Source organism: Hoplias malabaricus, chromosome 4 (genome assembly GCF_029633855.1).
Source record: "Hoplias malabaricus isolate fHopMal1 chromosome 4, fHopMal1.hap1, whole genome shotgun sequence".
Taxonomy (NCBI): domain Eukaryota; kingdom Metazoa; phylum Chordata; class Actinopteri; order Characiformes; family Erythrinidae; genus Hoplias; species Hoplias malabaricus.
In genome coordinates, this window is record NC_089803.1 from 1,909,325 (window position 1) to 1,933,434 (window position 24,110).

At 37.7% G+C, this 24,110-nt stretch overlaps 2 protein-coding genes across 2 annotated transcripts in view; one reads left to right on the forward strand and one right to left on the reverse strand.

The window, feature by feature from the left end:
- LOC136694219 (zinc finger protein 850-like) overlaps positions 1-24,110 on the reverse strand; it is a 517,486-nt gene that overhangs the window by 205,227 nt on the left and 288,149 nt on the right. The window lies entirely within an intron of this gene.
- LOC136694267 (zinc finger protein 850-like) overlaps positions 1-24,110 on the forward strand; it is a 71,547-nt gene that overhangs the window by 16,325 nt on the left and 31,112 nt on the right. The window contains exons 3-4 of the mRNA XM_066667682.1: positions 3,796-4,830; positions 5,248-5,251. Of these exons, the coding sequence (XP_066523779.1) occupies positions 3,796-4,830; positions 5,248-5,251 (1,039 nt within the window). The remainder of the gene's footprint in view (positions 1-3,795; positions 4,831-5,247; positions 5,252-24,110) is intronic.

Here is a 24,110-nt window from a genome sequence, read left to right on the forward strand (position 1 = left end):
TAAACGTGTTTAAGATATTTACACCCCGTTTATACCGTGTTTTACTGAAGATAAACGTGTTTAAGATATTTACACCCCGTTTATACCGTGTTTTACTGAAGATAAACGTGTTTAAGATATTTACACCCCGTTTATACCGTGTTTTACTGAAGATAAAGATGTGTTTAAGATATTTACACCCCGTTTATACCGTGTTTTACTGAAGATAAAGATGTGTTTAAGATATTTACACCCAGTTTATACCGTGTTTTACTGAAGATAAAGATGTGTTTAAGATATTTACACCCAGTTTATACCGTGTTTTACTGAAGATAAAGATGTGTTTAAGATATTTACACCCCGTTTATACCGTGTTTTCCTGAAGATAAACGTGTTTAAGATATTTACACCCCGTTTATATCGTGTTTTCCTGAAGATAAACGTTTTTAAGATATTTACACCCCGTTTATACCGTGTTTTCCTGAAGATAAACGTGTTTAAGATATTTACACCCCGTTTATATCGTGTTTTCCTGAAGATAAACGTTTTTAAGATATTTACACCCTGTTTATACCGTGTTTTACTGAAGATAAAGATGTGTTTAAGATATTTACACCCCGCTTATACCGTGTTTTACTGAAGATAAAGATGTGTTTAAGATATTTACACCCCGTTTATACCGTGTTTTACTGAAGATAAAGATGTGTTTAAGATATTTACACCCCGTTTATACCGTGTTTTACTGAAGATAAAGATGTGTTTAAGATATTTACACCCCGTTTATATCGTGTTTTCCTGAAGATAAACGTGTTTAAGATATTTACACCCAGTTTATACCGTGTTTTACTGAAGATAAAGATGTGTTTAAGATATTTACACCCCGTTTATATCGTGTTTTCCTGAAGATAAACGTGTTTAAGATATTTACACCCAGTTTATACCGTGTTTTACTGAAGATAAAGATGTGTTTAAGATATTTACACCCCGTTTATACCGTGTTTTACTGAAGATAAAGATGTGTTTAAGATATTTACACCCCGTTTATACCGTGTTTTACTGAAGATAAAGATGTGTTTAAGATATTTACACCCCGTTTATATCGTGTTTTCCTGAAGATAAACGTGTTTAAGATATTTACACCCAGTTTATATCGTGTTTTCCTGAAGATAAACGTGTTTAAGATATTTACACCCAGTTTATACCGTGTTTTACTGAAGATAAACGTGTTTAAGATATTTACACCCAGTTTATACCGTGTTTTACTGAAGATAAAGATGTGTTTAAGATATTTACACCCCGTTTATACCGTGTTTTACTGAAGATAAAGATGTGTTTAAGATATTTACACCCCGTTTATACCGTGTTTTACTGAAGATAAAGATGTGTTTAAGATATTTACACCCCGTTTATATCGTGTTTTCCTGAAGATAAACGTTTTTAAGATATTTACACCCTGTTTATACCGTGTTTTACTGAAGATAAACGTGTTTAAGATATTTACACCCCGTTTATACCGTGTTTTACTGAAGATAAACGTGTTTAAGATATTTACACCCAGTTTATACCGTGTTTTACTGAAGATAAAGATGTGTTTAAGATATTTACACCCCGTTTATATCGTGTTTTCCTGAAGATAAACGTTTTTAAGATATTTACACCCTGTTTATACCGTGTTTTACTGAAGATAAACGTGTTTAAGATATTTACACCCCGTTTATACTGTGTTTTCCTGAAAATAAACGTGTTTAAGATATTTACACCCCGTTTATACCGTGTTTTCCTGAAGATAAAGATGTGTTTAAGATATTTACACCCCGTTTATATCGTGTTTTCCTGAAGATAAACGTTTTTAAGATATTTACACCCCGTTTATACCGTGTTTTACTGAAGATAAACGTGTTTAAGATATCTACACCCCGTTTATACCGTGTTTTACTGAAGATAAACGTGTTTAAGATATTTACACCCCGTTTATACCGTGTTTTACTGAATATAAACGTTTTTAAGATATTTATACCCCGTTTATACCGTGTTTTACTGAAGATAAACGTGTTTAAGATATTTATACCCCGTTTATACCGTGTTTTACTGAAGATAAACGTGTTTAAGATATTTATACCCCGTTTATACCGTGTTTTACTGAAGATAAACGTGTTTAAGATATTTACACCCCGTTAATTCCGTGTTTTCCTGAAAATAAACGTGTTTAAGATATTTACACCCCGTTTATACCGTGTTTTACTGAAGATAAACGTGTTTAAGATATTTACACCCCGTTAATTCCGTGTTTTCCTGAAAATAAACGTGTTTAAGATATTTACACCCCGTTTATACCGTTTTTTCCTGAAGATAAAGATGTGTTTAAGATATTTACACCCCGTTTATACCGTGTTTTACTGAAGATAAACGTTTTTAAGATATTTACACCCTGTTTATACCGTGTTTTACTGAAGATAAACGTGTTTAAGATATTTACACCCCGTTTATACCGTGTTTTCCTGAAGATAAAGATGTGTTTAAGATATTTACACCCCGTTTATACCGTGTTTTTTGTGTTTAAGATATTTACACCCCGTTTATACCGTGTTTACCTGAATATTAAGGCGTTTAAGATATTAACACGCCGTTTGTATTGTTTTACTGAAGATAAACCCTAGATAGCAAAAGTATGTTGAATCAATGTTTATTTTTTCATCATCTTAATAAGATAAATGTGTTTAAAATATTTATACCCTGTTTATACCTTGTTTTAATGAAGACAATATGCCTGGGCAATTAATCGAAATTCACATTTTGAATTTCTAACCGACATAAACTTGTCTATATCAGTTATATTGACTATTTTTTAAATTCTGTTATGTCCCAACTGTGTGTTCATGTACTGTCCTTTTAAAACCACACCACCAAGCTGGAGTCACGTGATTTTATATATTAACTGCCGCACGAGAGAGGATGCTAAAACTGTATTTCACTGTTCTAACACTGTTCTGAACATTGTTTTCTCATGGACAATAAAAGCTTTTCTATTCTATTATTCTATTCTAAAACCACACTACCAAGCTGTAGTCTTGTGATTCTGCTCCTATCTGCCACATGGACGCAACCTAAATGCCAATTCAGACCAAGTGACTCGACCAGCTAGTGTGTGGTTTTGGAGGTTCTGCATTTTGAGTATAAATAAGATGACACAGAACAAAGAGAAGTTAAATGTAAACAATCTCTCAGCGATATTAGAAAAACAAAAAATTCCATATTTAATACTGGAGCATATTTACAGCACACTGAACAGCACACATCACTGAACTATGAGGGTCAAAAATACAAAAACAAAATCATACATTAATCGCAACCGTGGTAAAATGTACAATTAATTGTGATATTGATTTGCACTCATATTGCCCAGCCCTAGATGTTGCTTTATTCCTGCACCATGAGTTGTCAACACTGACTTATTTTTTGCTGTGTGGAACTGACTACAAATTCAGGAGAATATTGGTCACCAACAGAGAGCCAGGGGAGAGAGAATTTAACGAATTTATCTTTGTTTATTGTCTTCCAGGACAGAAGACCATCTCTTTGGATACATTCTCTGGCTCCTGTTATTCACGACAGTTCCAGAGTTTTTCCACAGGTGCATCAAGAAACATTTCCAAGTGGAATATAACACAATGTTGAGATCAGGAGGGATTAAATGTGAGGATATGGAGGACAGAAGCTCCAGTTCTCAGGAAACATCCTTGGATAGTCCCCACACTCACACATCCAACAGGAAATCTCAGACAAGTGAAAACAAATGGAAAACTTATGACTGTGGAGAGTGTGGGAAGAGTTTTACTAAACAAAGCCATCTACAAAGACACCAGCGCATTCACACAGGAGAGAAACCGTATCACTGTTCACAGTGTGGGAAGAGTTTTACTGTACAGGGTCATCTCCAAAGACACCAGCGCATTCACACAGGAGAGAAACCGTATCACTGTTCACAGTGTGGGAAGAGGTTTACTGTACAGGATCATCTCAAAACACACCAGCGCATTCACACAGGAGAGAAACCGTACCAGTGTTCAGAGTGTGGGAAGAGTTTTACTGTACAGAGTAGTCTCAAAGCACACCAGCGCATTCACACAGGAGAGAAACCGTATCACTGTTCACAGTGTGGGAAGAGGTTTACTGTACAGGATCATCTCAAAACACACCAGCGCATTCACACAGGAGAGAAACCGTACCAGTGTTCAGAGTGTGGGAAGAGTTTTACTGAACAGGGTAGTCTCCAAAAACACCAGCGCATTCACACAGGAGAGAAACCTTATTACTGTTCAGAGTGTGGGAAGAGCTTTACTGTACAGGGTCATCTCCAAAGACACCAGCGCATTCACACAGGAGAGAAACCGTATCACTGTTCAGAGTGTGGGAAGAGTTTTACTGTACAGGGTACTCTCCAAAAACATCAGCGCATTCACACAGGAGAGAAACCGTATTACTGTTCAGAGTGTGGGAAGAGTTTTACTGTACAGAGTAGTCTCAAAAGACACCAGCGCATTCACACAGGAGAGAAACCGTATCACTGTTCAGAGTGTGGGAAGAGTTTTACTGAACAGGGTCATCTCCAAAGACACCAGCGCATTCACACAGGAGAGAAACCGTATCACTGTTCAGAGTGTGGGAAGAGTTTTACTCAACAGGGTACTCTCCAAAAACATCAGCGCATTCACACAGGAGAGAAACCGTATCACTGTTCAGAGTGTGGGAAGAGTTTTACTGAACAGGGTAGTCTAAAAAAACATCAGCGCATTCACACAGGAGAGAAACCGTATCACTGTTCAGAGTGTGGGAAAAGTTTTAGTCGTCAGAGTTCTGTCCAGAAACATCACTGCGTTCACCCAGAACAGAAGTGGTTGCACTGAGTGAGGAACTACCTTCAGAGATTTGGATTTAATTACGGTGTTCGGTCACATTTAATGTAAAAAAATATCCTTAAAGATGAATTGTGTAGTGCTTGGGAATTTGGAGATGTGTGATTAAACTGTGTGATACCAGATGCTACAGACTGTTTATGGAACTTTTATTTTTATTTTCAAGATGTGACCTCAGAATTAATTTTTACAGGTCCTATTTACCCTCTCATTCACACTGTCACTGTTGTGTTTCACTGTGCTCCAAATAGAGACAATACAACTCCGTATTGAGCTTCTAATGCCCGTCTGCCTCCCATCATCACCATTCCTCCCTATTTCTGGGGCTGGACTGTATACCCATGGAAGGGGAAAGATCAGTGTTGGTGGAGCTATTAGTCTCACGGAGCACAGGAGTCACGGGGCTGTGCTACCAGGACCTCAGCACACATCCAGACAGACTGTTTTCCTCATTCTGATCACCATGAAGGGCATGCCTGCTTATTACTGCAGCAAGACAAGTGTGCCGTGGAAAAGTTCAAAACCAGTCGAATTATAATAATTTGGTCTATTTCCATATTGTATCTATGTCTATAGTAGAGTCACTCAGGTGATATTACAGTGTCCTGAGTACAAACATTATAATAATGTGTATCTTGCTCAAAAGATTCCCATCCTATGATCATCTGATGACTCTCTGGACTCTCACTGAAAATGAACAAGAAGGATGGTATTCCCAGAATCCTCAGCAGTATCACATGACCACCTCCACTTATCTGAGATCTTTTCACTGTTCCAAATCTTCTGAATATCAATCACCCCTGTTTCTCCTTGATGCTCATTAGACAGAGTATTTAAATACAGTGTTGGTTAAGATTGTTTTGGATTTGCCCTTTGGATCTGTTTGTATTTTTGGCTTGACTTCAGACTTTTATGTTTATGCTTTTAGTTTGCCCTCTGTAGGATATTAAACTGTTTTTTAATCCACAAGCGTCACTCGAGTTATCTTTTGATATCATGACAAAATATTATTTTTTAAATTTACTTTTTAAAGGTCGCAAGGACACATCTTGCTTGTTTGCTACTTTATTTCTTTATTGATTGTGTGGATATTCACAAGCATCACCATACTCTCTTTTCTAGACAATAGACATTTTAATGAAAATCATGAAATTAAATGTTTTTAAATGAGAAAGTAAGGAATTGGGTATAAATATAAGTAATAATGTTGTAGATACCACAGTGAATGAAATCATATTTTTGAGGCTTTTTCAAAGGTCAAAAAATGAAAATTGACACAGACCTTCCACTTGTTGAAATACCACAAAGTATAATTTTCATAGAGCATGGGTTTGGGAGTGGACCAGGAGCTCCATAGCGCTCCCAAGTGCAGACAATTGTCCGGATGAAGATTATCAAATATTTTATCATTGATCTCATCACCAAACAAATATAACTGGGTTTTATCATAAAGCAGGTCTACTGGAGTTAGGACAATTCAGGATATGCCTGTCTCATTGTCTCTATAGTGCCACCTATGTTTACATGTGTATTCCACACCTCTGGAATGCTGGAAAATTCATACAAATTTGCAGACTCATCATTACTAGCACATACAGGTGTTGGTCATAAAATTAGAATATCATGAAAAAGTTGATTTTTTTCAGTAATTCCATTCAAAAAGTAAAACTTATATTCATTCATTACACACAGACTGATATTTTGTGTTTATTTGTTTTAATTTGATGATTATAACTGACAACTAATGAAAACACCAAATTCAGTATCTCAAAATATTAGAAAATTATTGCATTTTCACTATACCCTATAGATTTTCTATGGGGTTAAGGTCAGGCGAGTTTGCTCGCCAATTAAGCACAGGGATACCATGGTCCTTAAACCAGGTACTGGTAGATTTGGCACTGTGTGCAGGTGCCAAGTCCTGTTGGAAAATGAAATCTCCATCTCCATAAAGTTAGTCGGAAGCATGAAGTGCTCTAAAACTTCCTGGTAGATGGAACTCAGAAAGCACAGTAAACCAACACCAGCAGATGATATGGCTCCCGAAACCATCACTGACTGTGGAAACTTTACACTGGACCTCAAGCAACATGGATTCTGTGCCTCTCCTCTCTTCCTCCAGACTCTGGGACCTTGATTTCCAAAGGAAATGCAAAATTTACTTTCATCAGAGAACATAACTTTGGACCACTCAGCAGCAGTCCAGTCCTTTTTGTCTTTAGCCCAGGGGCAAAATGCTTCTGACAATGTCTCTTGTTCAAGAGTGGCTCAACACAAAGAATGCGACCCATGAAACCCATGTCTTGCATACATCTGTGCGTGGTGGCTCTTGAACAACTGACTCCAGCTGCAGTCTAGTCTTTGTGAATCTCTCCCACATTTTTGAATGGGTTTTGTTTCACAGTCCTCTCCAAAGTGTGGTTATCCCTATTGCTTGTAAACTTTTTTCTACCATATCTTTTCCTTCCCTTCGCCTCTCTATTAATGAGCTTGGACACAGAGCTCTGTGAACAGCCAGCCCCTTTACAATGATCGTTTGTGTCTAGACCTGCTTGTGTAAGGTGTCAGTGGTCGTCTTTAGGACAACTGTCAATTCAGCAGTCTTCCCCATGAGTGTGTAGCCTACAGAACTTGACTGAGAAACCTTTTAAAGGCCTTTGCAGGTGTTTTGAGTTAATTAGATGATTAGAGTGTGGCACCAGGTGTCTTCAATATTGAACCTTTTCACAATTTTCTAATTTTCTGAGATACTGAATTTGGGGTTTTCATTAGTTGTCAGTTATAATCATCAAATTAATAAACACTTGAAATATATCAGTCTGTGTGTGAGTGTAATATACAAGTTTCACTTTTTGAATGGAATTACTGTAATGAATCCACTTTTTCATGATATTCTAATTTTAAGAGTAGCACCTGTATAGCAATGACAGAGGCTCTATTACCGGTCAGTGAAGCTTCACAATAATAAACCTCAGGTGTTTTGTATGTAGTTATGTGCTTTTCCATTGCAAGGGTCTGGCTCTACATGCCTCGCTCGCTTAAAATTTGTTGCTTTTCCACTGGCACAGCTCCCTAGGAAAACGGAGCCAGTGAGGACACAAAACCCCATCTCTAACAATTATGGAAGTAATTTTTGAGTATAAATGACTGGATGGCATGGTTTGATTCATGTTTTGGCAAATGGGGAGCGTTGGTGTTGAAATTAACTATCATGGTAATAATTTCATTATTAGTGCTGGCAGTAATCAGACGCTGCATTATTCCCTGTGTTAGAAGTCTGATCACCAAAACTATTGAGTGTTCTGTCACCTTCACTATGGTTAGTGAAGAAGTGGACATGTAATCATCTGGATGAGTTGCTCCTTGAAATGCCTCAGCCAATTTATGCCTCCTTGGACCATGATTCTACTGAGGAGGATGAGTAAATCATTTAATCATTTTATACATTTCATCAATATTTTTTTAACACTCACTCATTTAATCACTCAATCGGTTTACCATTTTATTTTACTTTTGCTCATATTATGCTCATTTTTCAATGCATGATACCTAGCTAGTCTGAGGATGATGTTATTGTTTGCATTTTTATTACTTTACGTTGGTTTATGATTACGTTCTTCCATATTACATGTTTAATTAATCACAAAAAGGGAGGAATGTGATGGGAAAATGCAATATAATAATATAATGCCATATACTTGACTCTGTGTCTTTATTCCTCTGATTTCTCCTTGGGCCTGAGAATCGGTCTTCCTTCCTGGAAGATGTGGAGCTCACACTGGAACATGAGCGTCTCAGTCTCAGTCCAAAACGTCCTGTGATCGAGGGCTAAATGGTAGCCGTGAGATTGACCTGAAATGGAAGTGTTACCTTCACAAACAGCTGCGCAGGTGTTGGGGAACAAGCAGTTTGTTATTGTGTGTTTGGGTTTATTTTGTGGTGGAGCTTGTGTGATTTTGGGTGTTTAAATTATTGAGTGTTATTGAGTATTTATACAGTTTTTTTTCTGCTTTCTTAAATTATAAACAAATGTAAACTTACAGCAATTTTCTGTAATTAAACATTGCGTTAGTTATTTAAAGCTTTACGTTCATAACTTTTTTCTTTGTATTTTACTGAAAATCTTATTAATTTTATATTCATGTGTCCTTTTACATTAAAACTTTGCAATTCTGGTTACAAATTTGTCAAATTTGTTTTATTAGTACTATTAATACACAGTCTTTTTTCTTTTAAAAGAGTTCAAGACAACACCTCAATCAATCAATCAGTGATGTCAGTGAGAAAAGTCATATCAATGAATCTGTAAAAAGTAAAAGTAATACAGGCAAAGGCAGGAAAACAATTCATTCATTCATAGTCTGTATCCACTTTTCTAATTCAGGGGTGTGTCCGTGGCCTACCTTGAATTACTGGTCGCAAGGCAGGATAACACCCAGGAGTTGGCGCCAGTCCTTTACAGGGCAACACACATACACTCGCACATACACTTACATACTCACGCCTATGGACAATTCTGAGTCGCCAATTCACCTACAAATGTATGTTTTTGGGAGGAAATCCACCCAGACACAGGAAGAACACACCAAACTCCTCAGACAGTCACCCGTAGTGGGACTCAAACCGACAACCCCGGGAGCTGGAGCTGTGTGACAGCGACACTACTTACTGCGTCACTGTGCGGCCCTGGAAAACCATGCATTGCAATGATCTAATGCAGGAAATAGTATAAGTGGCATAAATTGTGTATTACGTCCACTAGGGGTTGGACATAATAAAAGTTTAGAAATTATAAAAAAAAAAAAATGGCCCACTCAGCCTCAGACCAAAGTAACTCTTAAATAAAGTCACCAAAAGAAAGAAACAGATACTGAAGGTAATAATTTATTGTTTTTAGCATTCAATATTGCCTCATGACAGCTTTAAAAGCTTCTTAGAAAACAGGATAAAGCTTCAGGGGGACCACAGGCCAAAATAACAAACAATGACTAAAAATAAACCAACTCCACTAACTAAACTTACAGAAAAGAAAATACAAATAGCTGCCCTGTCTACTCTCACCAAAAACAGGGCCCAAAAGCATAAACAAAATGGCAGGTCTCCCTTACAAATCCTGCTTAAAATACAACAACCACAGAATACAACATCAAAAGAACTTTGGTCTGACACTGTTGGGCAGCCAGCTGAAGCAAAGCATCGGCTTGGATAGAAGAAAAGGAGCAGCTCCCCAACTCCAGGACCATGGTTCTTTTTAAATCTCCCGCCATCAGAGCCAGCCAATCAGAAGTGAAGCATGTGAGTGGAGCAACAGGCAGCAAATTAGCCCTAAGAGCATTCACCTAAAATCTCCAACAAACAGAAAGAAAAACAAACACTCCAAAATAACACGGGACGTAACACCCCACCACCAAAATTTAACATACCATGTTATTTTAAAATTTAAACACGAGAAAGAGCATCAGCTAATACATTCTCTGACCCTTTTTATAACAAATCTCCAGATTGAATTCCTGAACCACAAGTGCCCACCTCATAATTCGTTGATTTGAGTTTTTCATTCGAGAGAGAAAAATCAACGGATTATGATCAGTGTACACAACAAGGGGCCATGAATTAGATCCAACACAGACCTCAAAATTTTGTAATGCCAACAACAATGCCAATGCCTCCTTTTCTATAGTGCTGTAGTTAAGCTGATGTTTTAAAAACTTTTTGGAATAATAGCACACTGGATGGTCGATACCACTTAAATCCTCTTGCAGAAGGACAGCACCAGTTGCACTAGCATCCACATCCAGCTTGAATGATCGTGTAAAATCATGAGCAGAGAGCACAGGAGCATTACAGAGCAATGTTTTCACAGATTCAAAAGCATGTTGGCAGTCATAAGACCAAACGAATTCACAAGAGGCATGTAGTAAATTAGTTAGAGGTAAAACAACATCAGAAAAGTTCCTGCAGAACCCACGGTAATATCCTGCCATACCAAGAAAATGTCTTAACTCCCGTTTTGTACACGGTGCAGGAAAATCAATAATTACCTGCACTTTTGCAGCAACAGGATGAACTTGGCCTTGACCAACCTGCTTCCCTAGGTAAGTAACTGTAGCCTTACCAAACTCACACTTAGCCAGATTTAAAGTCAACGAAGCTTGGTGCAGTCTATCAAACACAGCATAAAGAGTCTTCAAATGACCACTCCACGTAGATGAATGGACAACAATATCATCTAGGTAGACCTCACAGTCAGAAATCCCCGTCAAAACATGTTTCATAAGCTGCTGAAAAGTACTTGGTGCATTCCAGAGGCCAAAGGCCATAACTGTATATTTCAGAAAATTATCTGGTGTGACAAAGGCAGAAACATCAGCTGCATGAGGAGTCAGAGGTACCTGCCAATAGCCCTTGAGCAAATCTAGTTTTGAAACATATGCAGCAGAACCCACTTTGTCAACACAATCCTCCATGCGTGGCAAAGGATAGGAATCAGGTTTTGTTATGGCATTGATTTTCCTATAATCAGTGCAAAAACACACTGTGCCGTCTGGCTTTGGCACTAGGAGACAGGGAGAACTCCATGCACTGAAACTTAGAACAGCCAACCCATTTTCAAGAAGGTAGTCAACCTCCTTCTGCATAGACTGGCATTTACTTGGGTTAATCCGATAAGCATGTTGTTTTATAGGAGCATGTTCAGTATCATGAAACAAAACATTTGTGCGTGAAGGAATGTCTGAAAATAATGCAGTATACGACTGGATCAATGCAACAACATCTCTCTGAAAATCTTCAGGTAGATGAGACAAAAGTGAACCCAGATTTGTGAAAATCTCTGAATTCTGTAATCGAGCACCATACACAGGAATGTTACGGAGCTTGTAAAGCCGAACCAGGAACAGGTAATAAACAACACTTTATCACTTTGCTGAAAACAACGAGAAACAGTTTTTTATCAAAAAGTGTTTTCATTTTCGTCTGAGCAGATGACAAAGAAGCACGAGCTAGATCGCATACACGATGCAAACGCTCACGAAATGAACTGACATAATCCAGTATATTACCATTTGAAGTGGCACCAACTCCTTCAGCCATCCACTTTTCTTTTAACAGCTTTAAGGACCCTCGTGCTGTGTGCGCAAACACCAAATCTGCAGCACTAAACCCCAAAGACTCTTGAGGAGTCTCACGAATGGCAAACAAAAGCAATGGAAGTCCCTCATCCCAGTCTTTATTTGACTCCACGCAGTAGGTACGCAACATCGACTTCAATGTTTGATTAAATCTCTCCAGCGCACCTTGACTCTCGGGGTGATAAGCACTAGAAGTCAGATGTTTTATTTCTAATTGGGACAACACCTGCTTGAACAACCGTGACATAAAGTTTGACCCTTGATCAGTTTGTACTATACGTGGAAGCCCAAAAGTAGAGAAAAACTTTATAAGAGCCTTTACTATAGGTTTTGCCTTCAAAGAACGTAAAGGCACTGCCTCTGGGAAGCGGGTTGCTGCACACATAGTTGTTGACAGAGAAAGAAAAACAAACACTCCATAATAACACGGGACGTAACATGTGGCATTGCTTATTAAAGGTACTTAATTTTATGCCAACACTGTCATAAGAAAAAAACAAACCCAGCACCCTGCTTTACTCACTAGTTTAAATGAACAGAGGCTAAAATCTTGTTGCTCACCAAGCTGTGCAACTCAGTTCTGCGCAGAGAGGAAGCTTTAAAAAGCTGCCAAAAAAGGTTGGTTATTGAGTGAGTTTTCAGCATATGTGCTGTTACTCCAAAAACTAACACGGGACACAGAAGGTTTGGATCTGAATGATGGTTTATTGCTTGACTGATGAGCCTTTAAGGGGACACAATGTTCTTGATTTTTTTTTTTCAACAGTAAATAAAAATAAGCTGCACTCCAAGTTCCTCTTCAAAACAACATTTAGTAAAAAGACAAACAAGAAAGGGCATAACAAACAAAAAAAGCCCATAAACTACACACTTAAAAATGATATTGTTTCAAATGTTCTTTAGTAAAGGAAATGGTTCTATATAGAACCCTAAACACTCAAAGAACCTTCTGCATGATTAGAAGAGTTCTCTGCATCATGAAGGGGTTCCATATTGCACCTTTCAGAAAGGGGTTCTATGCGACACCAACAAAAAGTTCCTGTATCCTCTAACAAGCTTGACATTGTAACAAGAGTATAAGCCTTTTTTGGTGGAATATAGAACCCTTTTCTGAAAGGTGCTAAATAGAACCATCTATAGCACATTCTTTAACAATCTGAAGAATCCCTTCATGATGCAGAGAACCCTTTAATTATGCAGAATGTTCTTTGTGTGCAAGGGTTCTACATTGAACCATTTCCTTTTTAGCACTATGCCATCTCTCTGAATCTCCGTCTGAGTACAGATACCCAAATCTTAAGGATCATTATTCACTGACTGTATGGAAAATATTCACAATATTGGTGTTTTCTTCAATAGAACACTTAAAATGACATGTACATGTGTTTGTTTGATCATAAGAATGATTCCATATGCCTCCATCTTAGCGCTGAACATCAAAAACATTAGGAAACACTCACTGTGTCTTTTTTTGTCTTGAAACAGTATTTTACACTTCATTTCACTGTGAAGGCAATCATCAGGCGTCCATTTTGTGTCTCAGACGTCTGTGTCTGTGTGTGAACATTTACCAGAAAAGAACTGTGTGTTTGACATTATTTATTTTGTAGTTATTCAAGTCTGAATCCAGTGTCGCCCCGGTGTCCTTCTGAACATCTCCAAGTGTCCTTTTGGCCTTCAATCTGTAAAAATAGCTTCTACAATGAATCATCTCAAATATACAGTGCTTGGTTTGTTTGTTGGGCGTGACTTAGCTCTATTAGTCTCTGACAGGCCACGCTGGACTCACTGCTCGTCCTAAATGTGTTTTCTTTTGGTGTCATTGGGGTCATAGACCTCTCCAAAGTGCTAAAATACACCACTGGGACACGTGTCTGTTCAAATGCAATGTGAAAGAAAGTCAAGAAGCATGTTCTAGGGTTAGGGTTAGTTATAAACCTTATAAACCCAACTATGTAAAAGAATCAAGCTCAAATAATAAATAAAGTAAATACAAATAAATAAAATATGAAGCAGACCTCGTCTCCATAACAAAAGAAGAGGCAGAGCTTGACACCTCGGGCTGAGATGTTGATGGGTGTCAGTGGTTGAGGTGATAACAGAGGGGGGGCAGTGCTTTTGGAACCAGAGAGAGAGAGGCCCTTAGTCTCTGAGTTTCTGTGATAGGCCTCCATTCCTCATCACTGCTTGCTTTTGAGTCCGGTTCAGTGTCACTACAAAAATAAGTGCAGTAAGTAGAACTCAATAAATCAGTGATAGTACAGGTGCTAGTTGAATGTGTGTGTGCTGAATTATGAAACAGAAACACCAAAATACTCATTACAGCAGTGATATAAATGTAGCCAAACAACAAAGCAATCTGGACATGACTGGTTTTCCTAAAACACAGGCACAATAACATCACTAAACCCATAGATGTGTTATTAGCTACCACAAACTTTACTGCTCCATTGGAAAAGCACAGATCCAGTTTACATTTAAAACCTTCAAAATGTCTATATCTTGTGAATATAAAAGTTATGAATTGGAGAAAATAAAATGTATAAATATAAAACCACCGGTGGTTTGGCGGTGTATTTTAGCTGGTTGAAGCTTACATTATATACGTTTTACTCTGTCCACTCAAAACTGGCAATTTTGCAGATGAGGCTCAGCATCCTCGGGTTGACAGCGCACTGGCGTCCCTTTTCTTTTCGTGTGACTTTAGTCCCTTGATCTGGGTTTATTTTGAAGATGCATCTGTTGGGAAAAAAAGTCCAAAGTGCAAGACATTCAGGGACATGGATAAAGTCTAATTCTAGACTACAAAACATTCAGCAGAAAATATTCAATTGAAAGGGAAATATAGTCCAGGATTGCTACATCCGTGACTGGAACACCCTCAGAGTGTTAATTAATCTTAGCATTAACAAGTCAGCGAAAGCAAGTGGTGTCTCTCTTTCAGGGCAATCCAAATAAAAGTAAATCAAATCAAAGTACAAAAACAAACCAGACACTGCAGTAAAATCAATGATCAGGTCTGTCCTCTAATGAAATTAATATTAATATTCAATGAATTCTCAGTCATTTCTCACAGCACACTCAGGCAAGTGGAAACTTTCTCCCTGGAAGATTTTACTGTTACATTTAAAATGACTTCCTGCCACAAACGTTTTAACTAAATACTTCAAACTGAAACTCAGAAGGCTTCAGATTCTTGGGTCAGCTTTAATATTTCAAACCAGTGATTGGATGGCTGAGATACTCGTTACATTTTGAATGACCAACAAGAAGCTTTAGTATGAGCATTAAAATAAAATAAATCAGGAATTAGGAAATACCTTTGTAAAAGTAAAGATCAAAACACTGTTTAAAACCCCCAAAATAAATTGTATTCAGCTCATGGCCTTCCCTTTGATGATAAGAATAGAAACAAAACGATGTTTAAATTATATAAATGAAACAATTAACATTGATATCCTTAGACTTTTCTTCACATACCTCTGCAAGAACTCCAGTGTAGCTGCAAACACGCTTTGCAGACAATATGAGCAGAACATCATCTGGAACGCTTTGGTGAAGCTAGGAAGCTGCTCATTTACTACGACCTGGTCCACTGCAATCATGAACATCTTGGCAGAGAGTGGGCTGTCACCTGTGAACAATGCAAAATGAGTCCAATGAGGGCAAGTAATCAAGAATATGTGTTCTTCACACATTAGTTGACTTTATTCTTGAACAGCTCACACTGTCTATACTGCAAAAACAAAAACTCTGCCAAGTTAAAATAAATGAAAACAGAACAGAAAACAATGTCTAACACAATTTATTCAACTCTGAGCATGTTGCAATGTGTGGTGCACTTCCTGATCAATTACCTGTGCAGATATAATGCTAATAATGCTAAAATTTCAACTAACATGATCACTTTAGGCACAACCTACCACAGACCACAATGCAGGGTGTCCATGGTAGCTTTGTAGTGTCAACATCAATTGCAATGGCAGTGTCATCAACATGCCGGAACATCTTGTCTTGCTGCTCTTTGAAATGGGCCAGAAGCATCAGTACAGCTGCACAAGTTTCATCACCTCCTGAGAGGACCTGGCTCAGAATAGTTATTGAGCCTCAGAATAATAGCTCAGAATAATATTGAGCCTAGTTCCAGCTTCCTGGAAGAGATAAGGCCACTCTTTAAGGATCTCTTTTGTCTCCTTCAGTCCTGACAATATGTCTCTCCTCTGTGAGGGAACTGTCTCCACCATCTGTCTTTCTATTTTTTTGCATCCTTGTCTTTGTTCTTGAACATTGTAATTAGCTCTTCTTGTTTTTGCTTTTGCAATTGTCTTGTTTCACCAACTGGAAGCTCAGGCTCAGGGTTAATGCAGCTATATGCATCTTTATGAACTTTCTTTGTATTGTCTGGGCTGTAACTTTCAGAAAGCGTTTTTTGAGGAAGAGCTACTCTGAAGCTACTTCAGACTAAATCTATGTAAAGCAGTCGTATCAGTTTGTGGTTTGTTATCTTTTTAAGAATGACCAAAACAGTAGAAACACTTTCAGTCAATTTGCAGGGCTTGTCAAAGAAAGCTATGTGAAAGCTTTATCATGTTTCAGTGAGTATTAGATGAAAATTACTGCACCAATGCTTTCCTTGCTTTCCTTCAACACCAGCTTCTGCTGGTGACAGGGTTCAGAAATGTAAGCTGGGCGTTGATGGTCAGTGGTTGAAAGGCTGCTCAGTAATAATTGTAGGCTATATATTACTTAATGTTATGTTTTCCAAAATAAATGATGAAGTGAAAATATATGTTAATGTATATCATGTGTACATGTCACTTTCCAGTTAAAAACATGTATCTCCATTTTTGTGGATTTTTAGTTTACTAAATTATTTGAATACAAAAGTTGTCCTTTTCATGATGAAAGAACCAATAAAACTGCTCCAGAATTACATTGTTCATAAAATCTCTTTACATTGACTTTCATTGAAAGTTATGTAGGTGTTTTTACTCCTCCTGTAAAGTTACTATTCTGGGAGATAAATGGTTTTAACTGGACAGTAATGATAAGGTTGAGGAGCTCAAGATACAATGGCCAGTCAAATAAAGTAAGTACACACACACACACACACACACACATTATATATATATATATTAAACAATGCAGCAGAAGCACTGAAACTAGAGACTGGTCAGGATCCAGTCGTGCTGCAAAAGACAAAAATATTCAGCTCTTTTGTATCATAATGGAGGACACTCCAGACAGACAGCACAGAGCTGGGACTGAACATCAGGACGACACACACACATCACCATTCTGATGGAGAATTCACTTCTTCATAGATCAGGCATGGGACATTTCCCCAGAGGCAAAGATGTACAGACATGTGACTGCAATAAACAAATAATTTAGAAAACATGTGACTGTAATAAACAAATGATATAAAGACATGAGAATTATTTTAAACGAGTTTTATGGAAAGATATTAGAATGGTCAAAGGTACTTGAGTTTATAACTCAGGCCTGAACTCTGTAGAAAAAAAGGAGAATGGTGTAGCATGAGACTGTCTGGTACGGTATGATATACGACATCCTTTTTAGTTGGGCTCCTATGATATACTGCATACCTAGAAGACAAGGGTACCATTTAATTGGAGTCCTATGGAATGCAACCTAATTTAAAAAATGGGAGGGGCGAGATGACCTCACCCCAAAAAGTGTATGTAAACTGTGGTTTTCAGTATCTCATTGTGAGTGAGTCTGCAGGAGGCTTCTGAGACTGCTCGCCAATGCTTTAAGAAAATAAAGAGCCTGCTGATCTTCCAAGAAGTCGTCTTCATCTTTCAAGTATTTTTAAAAAGAACTAGAAACTTGTATTAGAACTTATTCTTTCAAGTATTATAGTTAGACTAGATATAAGATTAATACGTCATGGTAATGACATTTTGGTGGCCCGTACTAAGGGGACTTTGAGAGACCCTGACCGGTGGCAAAAGATCGTTATCAGCACCAGAACTTGTGCATTTTGTTTTGGGGATGAGAGAACCAACCTCATCGTAGCATGCATCATTAAAACGGGTAAGCAGAGCCTTTTTTCATATCAATTCTGCATATTGATGAGCTTGTGTCTCTCTGCCACAAAAAGTTGTAATGCAGTTTGTTATGTAAAGAAGACTTATTGGAAGAGAGGCATGATTAAAAAACTTTTGAAAAAAAAGGAGTTTAAAGGAAAAAACAGCCTTAAAAAGTCCAAAATACAAAAATACAGTTGTTGGTCCTTTAAAAAGCTGCTGAGACTTACACCACTGCAGAGTGGAAGCTCAGGAAAAAGGCAGCAAGCATAAAAAGACTAAAATACTTAAAAAACCCTTGGCTGAATAAAAAGTAATAATAAGAAAGAGAAAGAGCTCAGAAAAGAATAGAGAAAAGAGAAGGAAAAATAAAAGTGCACAGAAAGAGAGAGAAAAAATGCGCATGAAAGGTACCAAGAGTTAAGTGTTGTGTGTTTGTTTGTCTATGGTCAAGTAATGGTTAATAGTTAAGTTAAATAAAGAAAGGATGCTGCAGATTGGATTAAGCCCTCTTGTTGAGGCGGGATTAGCCCGGCCGTAAACCCTGAAAGATTCACTAGGTGATATTTTAGGTCAGTTTGATGAGAAACTGGAGGTGTGATACTGAGATTTAATTAGGGGTGCCCACTCAAAACACTGTTGACGAACACTGTATTGATGCTGCCTCTCTTTGAATTATTACACCTCATAAGGAGCATAAATTAAAAATAAGGAATAAAGGTATAAGAAAATAAGTAGAGGTAGAAAATAAAAAGCATGCTGTTAAAGTGTGAATGAGTCGACTATGAGAATTGTGTTGAATGTTGAAAGTGGTGTGTGTGTGTGTGTGTGTAAGCTTAGTGAGTTTAGAAAAAAGGAGTGTCTTGCCGAGAGTGTGTGTATGTCAGTCACCCCTCCCTTTTCCCCTTCTATGTGTGTGTGTGTATGGTCAGCTGAGAGAATTATGAGTGTCGAGTGCAGGTGGGGGAATGATCACCCTCCTCCTTTCTTTGGTTCATCATGAGAGTGTGAGCAGAACTCTCTCCCTTGTGCTGTAAAGAGCCATACATTTTCTGTGTGTGTGTTTAGAGAAAGTAGAAAAAACAGCGCTGCTCAGAGAGTATCAGAGAGAGTAAAAAAGTGTTTAGAGAAAGTGGGAAATGTGATAAAGAATGAAAGATTTAGAAATCAATAGGGAATGAAATTTGTAATGGTAAAATTTATGAGCTTCATTCAAGGACAGTTAGTAAATAATTTTATGAACCTCTAAATTGAGGGTTTTGATATTTGTTATGAAAATGAGCCTTGAACAGAAGACGTTTTTAAATAAAAAGTAAAAACAATGAGCTTTCTGGGAGACTGTAAATTAAAGAAAACAGTAGAAAATGAGCTCCAGAAAAACATTTCTTATGAGCTTTCTGTGAGACTAGAAAACAATGAGCTCCAGAAAGACATTTTTAGATGCTGAGAATAGAAAAAAGGAGAGCAAGGTTTTAAAGCTGAGGGTACATTGGGGAAACTGTAATCATGGGAATTAAAGGTAAAATTAATATTGGAAGAAAAAGGAGAAAATTTTTGAAATCTCCATATGATGGCTTTTATTGGGAGAAAAAAGAGATCACGGGTCTAAGTTCCTCTCAGTTTCGCTGGATCTATGAGATCTTATGCTTTGCTGGGGGGTCTCCTCTGACAAGTGTGTAAGGCCTAAAATTCACTCTTGAAAAAGAGAGAAATGAGAAATGGCAGGACTTTGATTTGTGACGTACTGATAAAAGCCATGTTGATTTGGTCTAAATGGAAAATAATAGTTATTTGGGAAAATTGAAAATATAAATGTATGAAAAATATTGAGGTATAGTGCTGTACAGGGGTGTGGAGCTCCTGAGACTGGGTGCGTTTGAACTAGTTTTTTTTTTCCAATGGGTGTAGAGCGTGTATGGAGTTTGACTGGAATGAGGAGACTGTGCTTAACCCCAGACCCACTCAAAGGAATGCAGCTCCAGGAGAGCATTGTGTGTGTACAAAGAGACAGGATGAGAATTAAGAGATACACGTGTGCTGAGCTTAAATTATGTAAATAATACCGTCAAATTATAATGATTTGGTCTATTTCCATATTGTATCTATGTCTATAGTAGAGTCACTCAGGTGATATTACAGTGCCCTGAGTACAAACATTATAATAATGTGTATCTAGCTCTAAAGATTCCCATCCTATGATCATCTGATAACTCTCTGGACTCTCACTGAAATTAAGTATTCCCAGAGTCCTCAGCAGTATCACATGACCACCTCCACTTATCTGAGATCTTTTCACTGTTCCAAATCTCCTGAATATCAATCACCCCTGTTTCTCCTTCATGCTCATTAGACAGAGTATTTAAATACAGTGTTGGTTAAGATTGTTTAAGAGTATTGCATTATCTGTGCATTCAGAGCTTTTCTATTGTTTCTATTTTTCTCTTTGGATATGCCCTTTGGATCTGTTTGATTGTTTGTTTGTATTTTTGGCTTGATTTCAGACTTTCATGTTTATGCTTTTGGTTTGCCCTCTGTAGGATATTAAACTGTTTTTAATCCACAAGCGTCACTTGAGTCATCTTTTGATTGAAAAAATTAATCTTTTTTAGATTTACTTTTTAAAGGTCGCAAGGACACAGCTTGCTTGTTTGTTTCTTTATTTCTTTATTTATTGTGTGGATATTCACAAGCATCACCGTTCTCTCTTTTGTAAATGATAGAAGACATTTAAATGAAGATCATAAAATTTTTAAAATTATAAAGTAAGGAATTAGATATAAACATATGTAATAATATTGTACATACCACAGTGGAACAAGTCATATTTTTTAGGCTTTTTCAAAGGTCAAAAAATGAAAATGAAAATTGACACAGGCTTCCAACTTGTTATAATAATACAAATTATAATTTTCATAGAGCATGGGTTTGGGAGTGGACCAGGAGCTCCATAGCGCCCCCAAATGCAGACAAGTGTCTGGATGAAGCTGATCAGATATTTTTTCATTGATCTCATCACCAAACAAATATCACTGGGTTTTATCATAAAGCAGGTCTACTGGAGTTAGGACAATTCAGGATATGCCTGTCTCATTGTCTCTATAGTGCCACCTATGTTTAAATGCATATTTGACATGTCTGGAATGCTGGAAAACTCATAGAAATTTGCAGACTCATCATTATTAGCACATACAGGTGCTGGTCATAAAATTAAAATATCATGAAAAAGTTTATTTATTTCAGTAATTCCATTCAATTCAACGCATTCATTACACACAGACTGATGTTTCAAGTGTTTATTTCTTTAATTAGATGATTATAACTGACAACTAATGAAAACCCCAAATTCAGTATCTCAGAAAATTAGAATATTACTTAGAAATGTTGTCCAACTGAAAATTATGAACATGTACAGCACTCAATACTTAGATGGGGCTTCTTTTGCCTGAATTACTGCAGCAGTGCAGCGTGGCATGGAGTTGATCAGTCTGTGGCACTGCTCAGGTGTTATGAGAGCCCAGGTTGCTCTGATAGTAGCCTTCAGCTCTTCTGCATTTTTGGGTCTGGCATATTGCTCTTCACAATACCAAGGGTCAGTCAAGTTTGCTGGCCAATTAACAGGGATACCATGGTCCTTAAACCAGGTACTGGTACCTTTGGCACTGTGTGCAGGTGCCAAGTCTTGTTAGAATATGAAATCTGCATTTCCATAAAGTTGGTCAGCAGCAGGAAGCATGAAGTGCTCTAAAACTTCCTGGTAGATGGCTGCGTTGACCTTGGACCTCAGAAAACACAGTGGACCAACACCAGCAGATGACATGGCTACCCAAACCATCACTGACTGAGGACATTTTACACTGGACCTCAAGGAGCGTGGATTCTGTGCTTCTCCTTTCTTCCTCCAGACTCTGGGACCTTGATTTCCAAAGGAAATGCAAAATTTACTTTAATCAGAGAACATAACTTTGGACCACTCAGCAGCAGTCCAGTCCTTTTTATCTCTAGCTCATGCGAGATGCTTCTGACGCTGTCTCTTGTTCAAGAGTGGCTTTACACAAGGAATGTGACCCATGAAACCCATGTCTTGCATACGTCTGTGTGTGGTGGTTCTTGAAGCACTGACACCAGCTGCAGTCCAGTCTTTGTGAATCTCCCCCACATTTTTGAATGGGTTTTGTTTCACAGTCCTCTCCAGAGTGTGGTTATCCCTATTGCATGTACACTTTGTTTTACCACATCTTTTCCTTCCCTTTGCCTCTCCATTAATGAGCTTGCCTATTTACAATGACATTTGTGTCTTCCCCTGCTTATGTAAGGTGTCAATGGTCGTGTTTAGGACAACTGTCAAGTCAGCAGTCTTCCCCATGAGTGTGTAGCCTACAGAACTAGACTGAGAAACCATTTAAAGGCTTTGCAGGTGTTTTGAGTTGAATTAGCTGATTGATAACAATATTCTACTTTTCTGAGATACTGAATTTGGGGTTTTCATTAGTTGTCAGTTATAATCATCAAATTAAAAGAAATAAACACTTGAAACATATCAGTCTGTGTGTGAGTATTATATACAAGTTTCACTTTTTGAATGGAATTACTGTAATGAATACACTTTTTCATGATATTCTAATTTTAAGAGTAGCACCTGTATAGCAATGACAGAGGCTCTATTACCGGTCAGTGAAGCATCACAATAATAAACTGCAGGCATGTTGTATGTAGTTAATTCAGTGTTTGCTAACAGTGGTTTTCCATTGCATGGGTCTGGCTCTACACGCCTTGCTCACTTAAAATTTGTTGCTTTTCACCTGGCACAGCTCCCCAGGAAAACGGAGCCAGTGAGGACACAAAACCCCATCTCTAACACTGGCTTTGAAAACTACAACAACCAGTTCTCACAGGTCAGGCTCCAAAAGAAAATGCTACTCAAAAAAAATAATGTAGCATGCTAAGTGTAATCTTAAAGTTATACTGACACCTGCCGTCAAAACTGATCACTTTGATTGTAATGTTCTTTATTTTAGTAAAGTCTGTAGTTTGTAACATATAGTGTAGTGTTCAAAATATGCCTTATTTTACAAATAAATAGAATGGACTTCTGTTTGTCATACAGGATCTGTAGACACAAAACACAGACGAAGACCAACAAAAATATCTGTAAGGCCTGGGTCATACATTCTGCAGCCGTGGTTTACTGTGTTTCTGTGGACTCTTAGGATGTCTTTACAAAACTCCAAGTGACATTTTTCTATTGGATTTTTGTCCCATATATTGTTCCCTTGGTAGATCACAGGTCCCCACACTTCACTACCATATAAAAGTGTGGCTTTAATTATTGAGTTAAATATTTTTATCCAGATTCGAGGGGGTAGGTTGAGTGAGGGTGTGTTTAGTAAAATGGAATTTGGATTTGTGAGATCTGGCCTTTTTTGGAAAATCACGATCTTGGTTTTATCGACGTTAATGTCTATGGCCCAATTCTGACAGTACTCCTCCAGCACTGATAGATGTTGCTGCAGGCCTTGTGCTGTAGGAGCTAATAAAACCAAATCATCCACATAAAGAAGGAGTTTTATCACTTTATTATTTAATTCTAATCTTAAATTTGTTGATTGTTGGAGAGCTTTGTCCAGTTTGTTTATGTAAATGTTGAATAGTGTTGGAGATAAGTTACAGCCTTGATGCACTCCACGCCCTTGTGTAAAACATTCTGTTCTTTTTTGGTCAATTTTAATTGCACATTTATTATCATTATATTTGGATTTGATTAATTCATAACCCCCACCTCCCCCTGCGCCAGACTCCAGTAACTGAAGGAACAGTCCTTTGTTCCAAACCCAATCAAAAGCTTTTTTCAAATCTACAAATCAAGCAGAAATGTTCCCCTTGTGTTTCTGAGGGACGTGTTTTTGAACGAGTGCGTGCAGAGTGTAAATATGATCGGAGGTTCGATGTTTAGGAAGAAAACCAGTTTGACTTTTTGATAGGACTTTGTGTTCAGTCAAATGCTTTAATACTCTGTTGTTCAGAACACTACAGTAGAC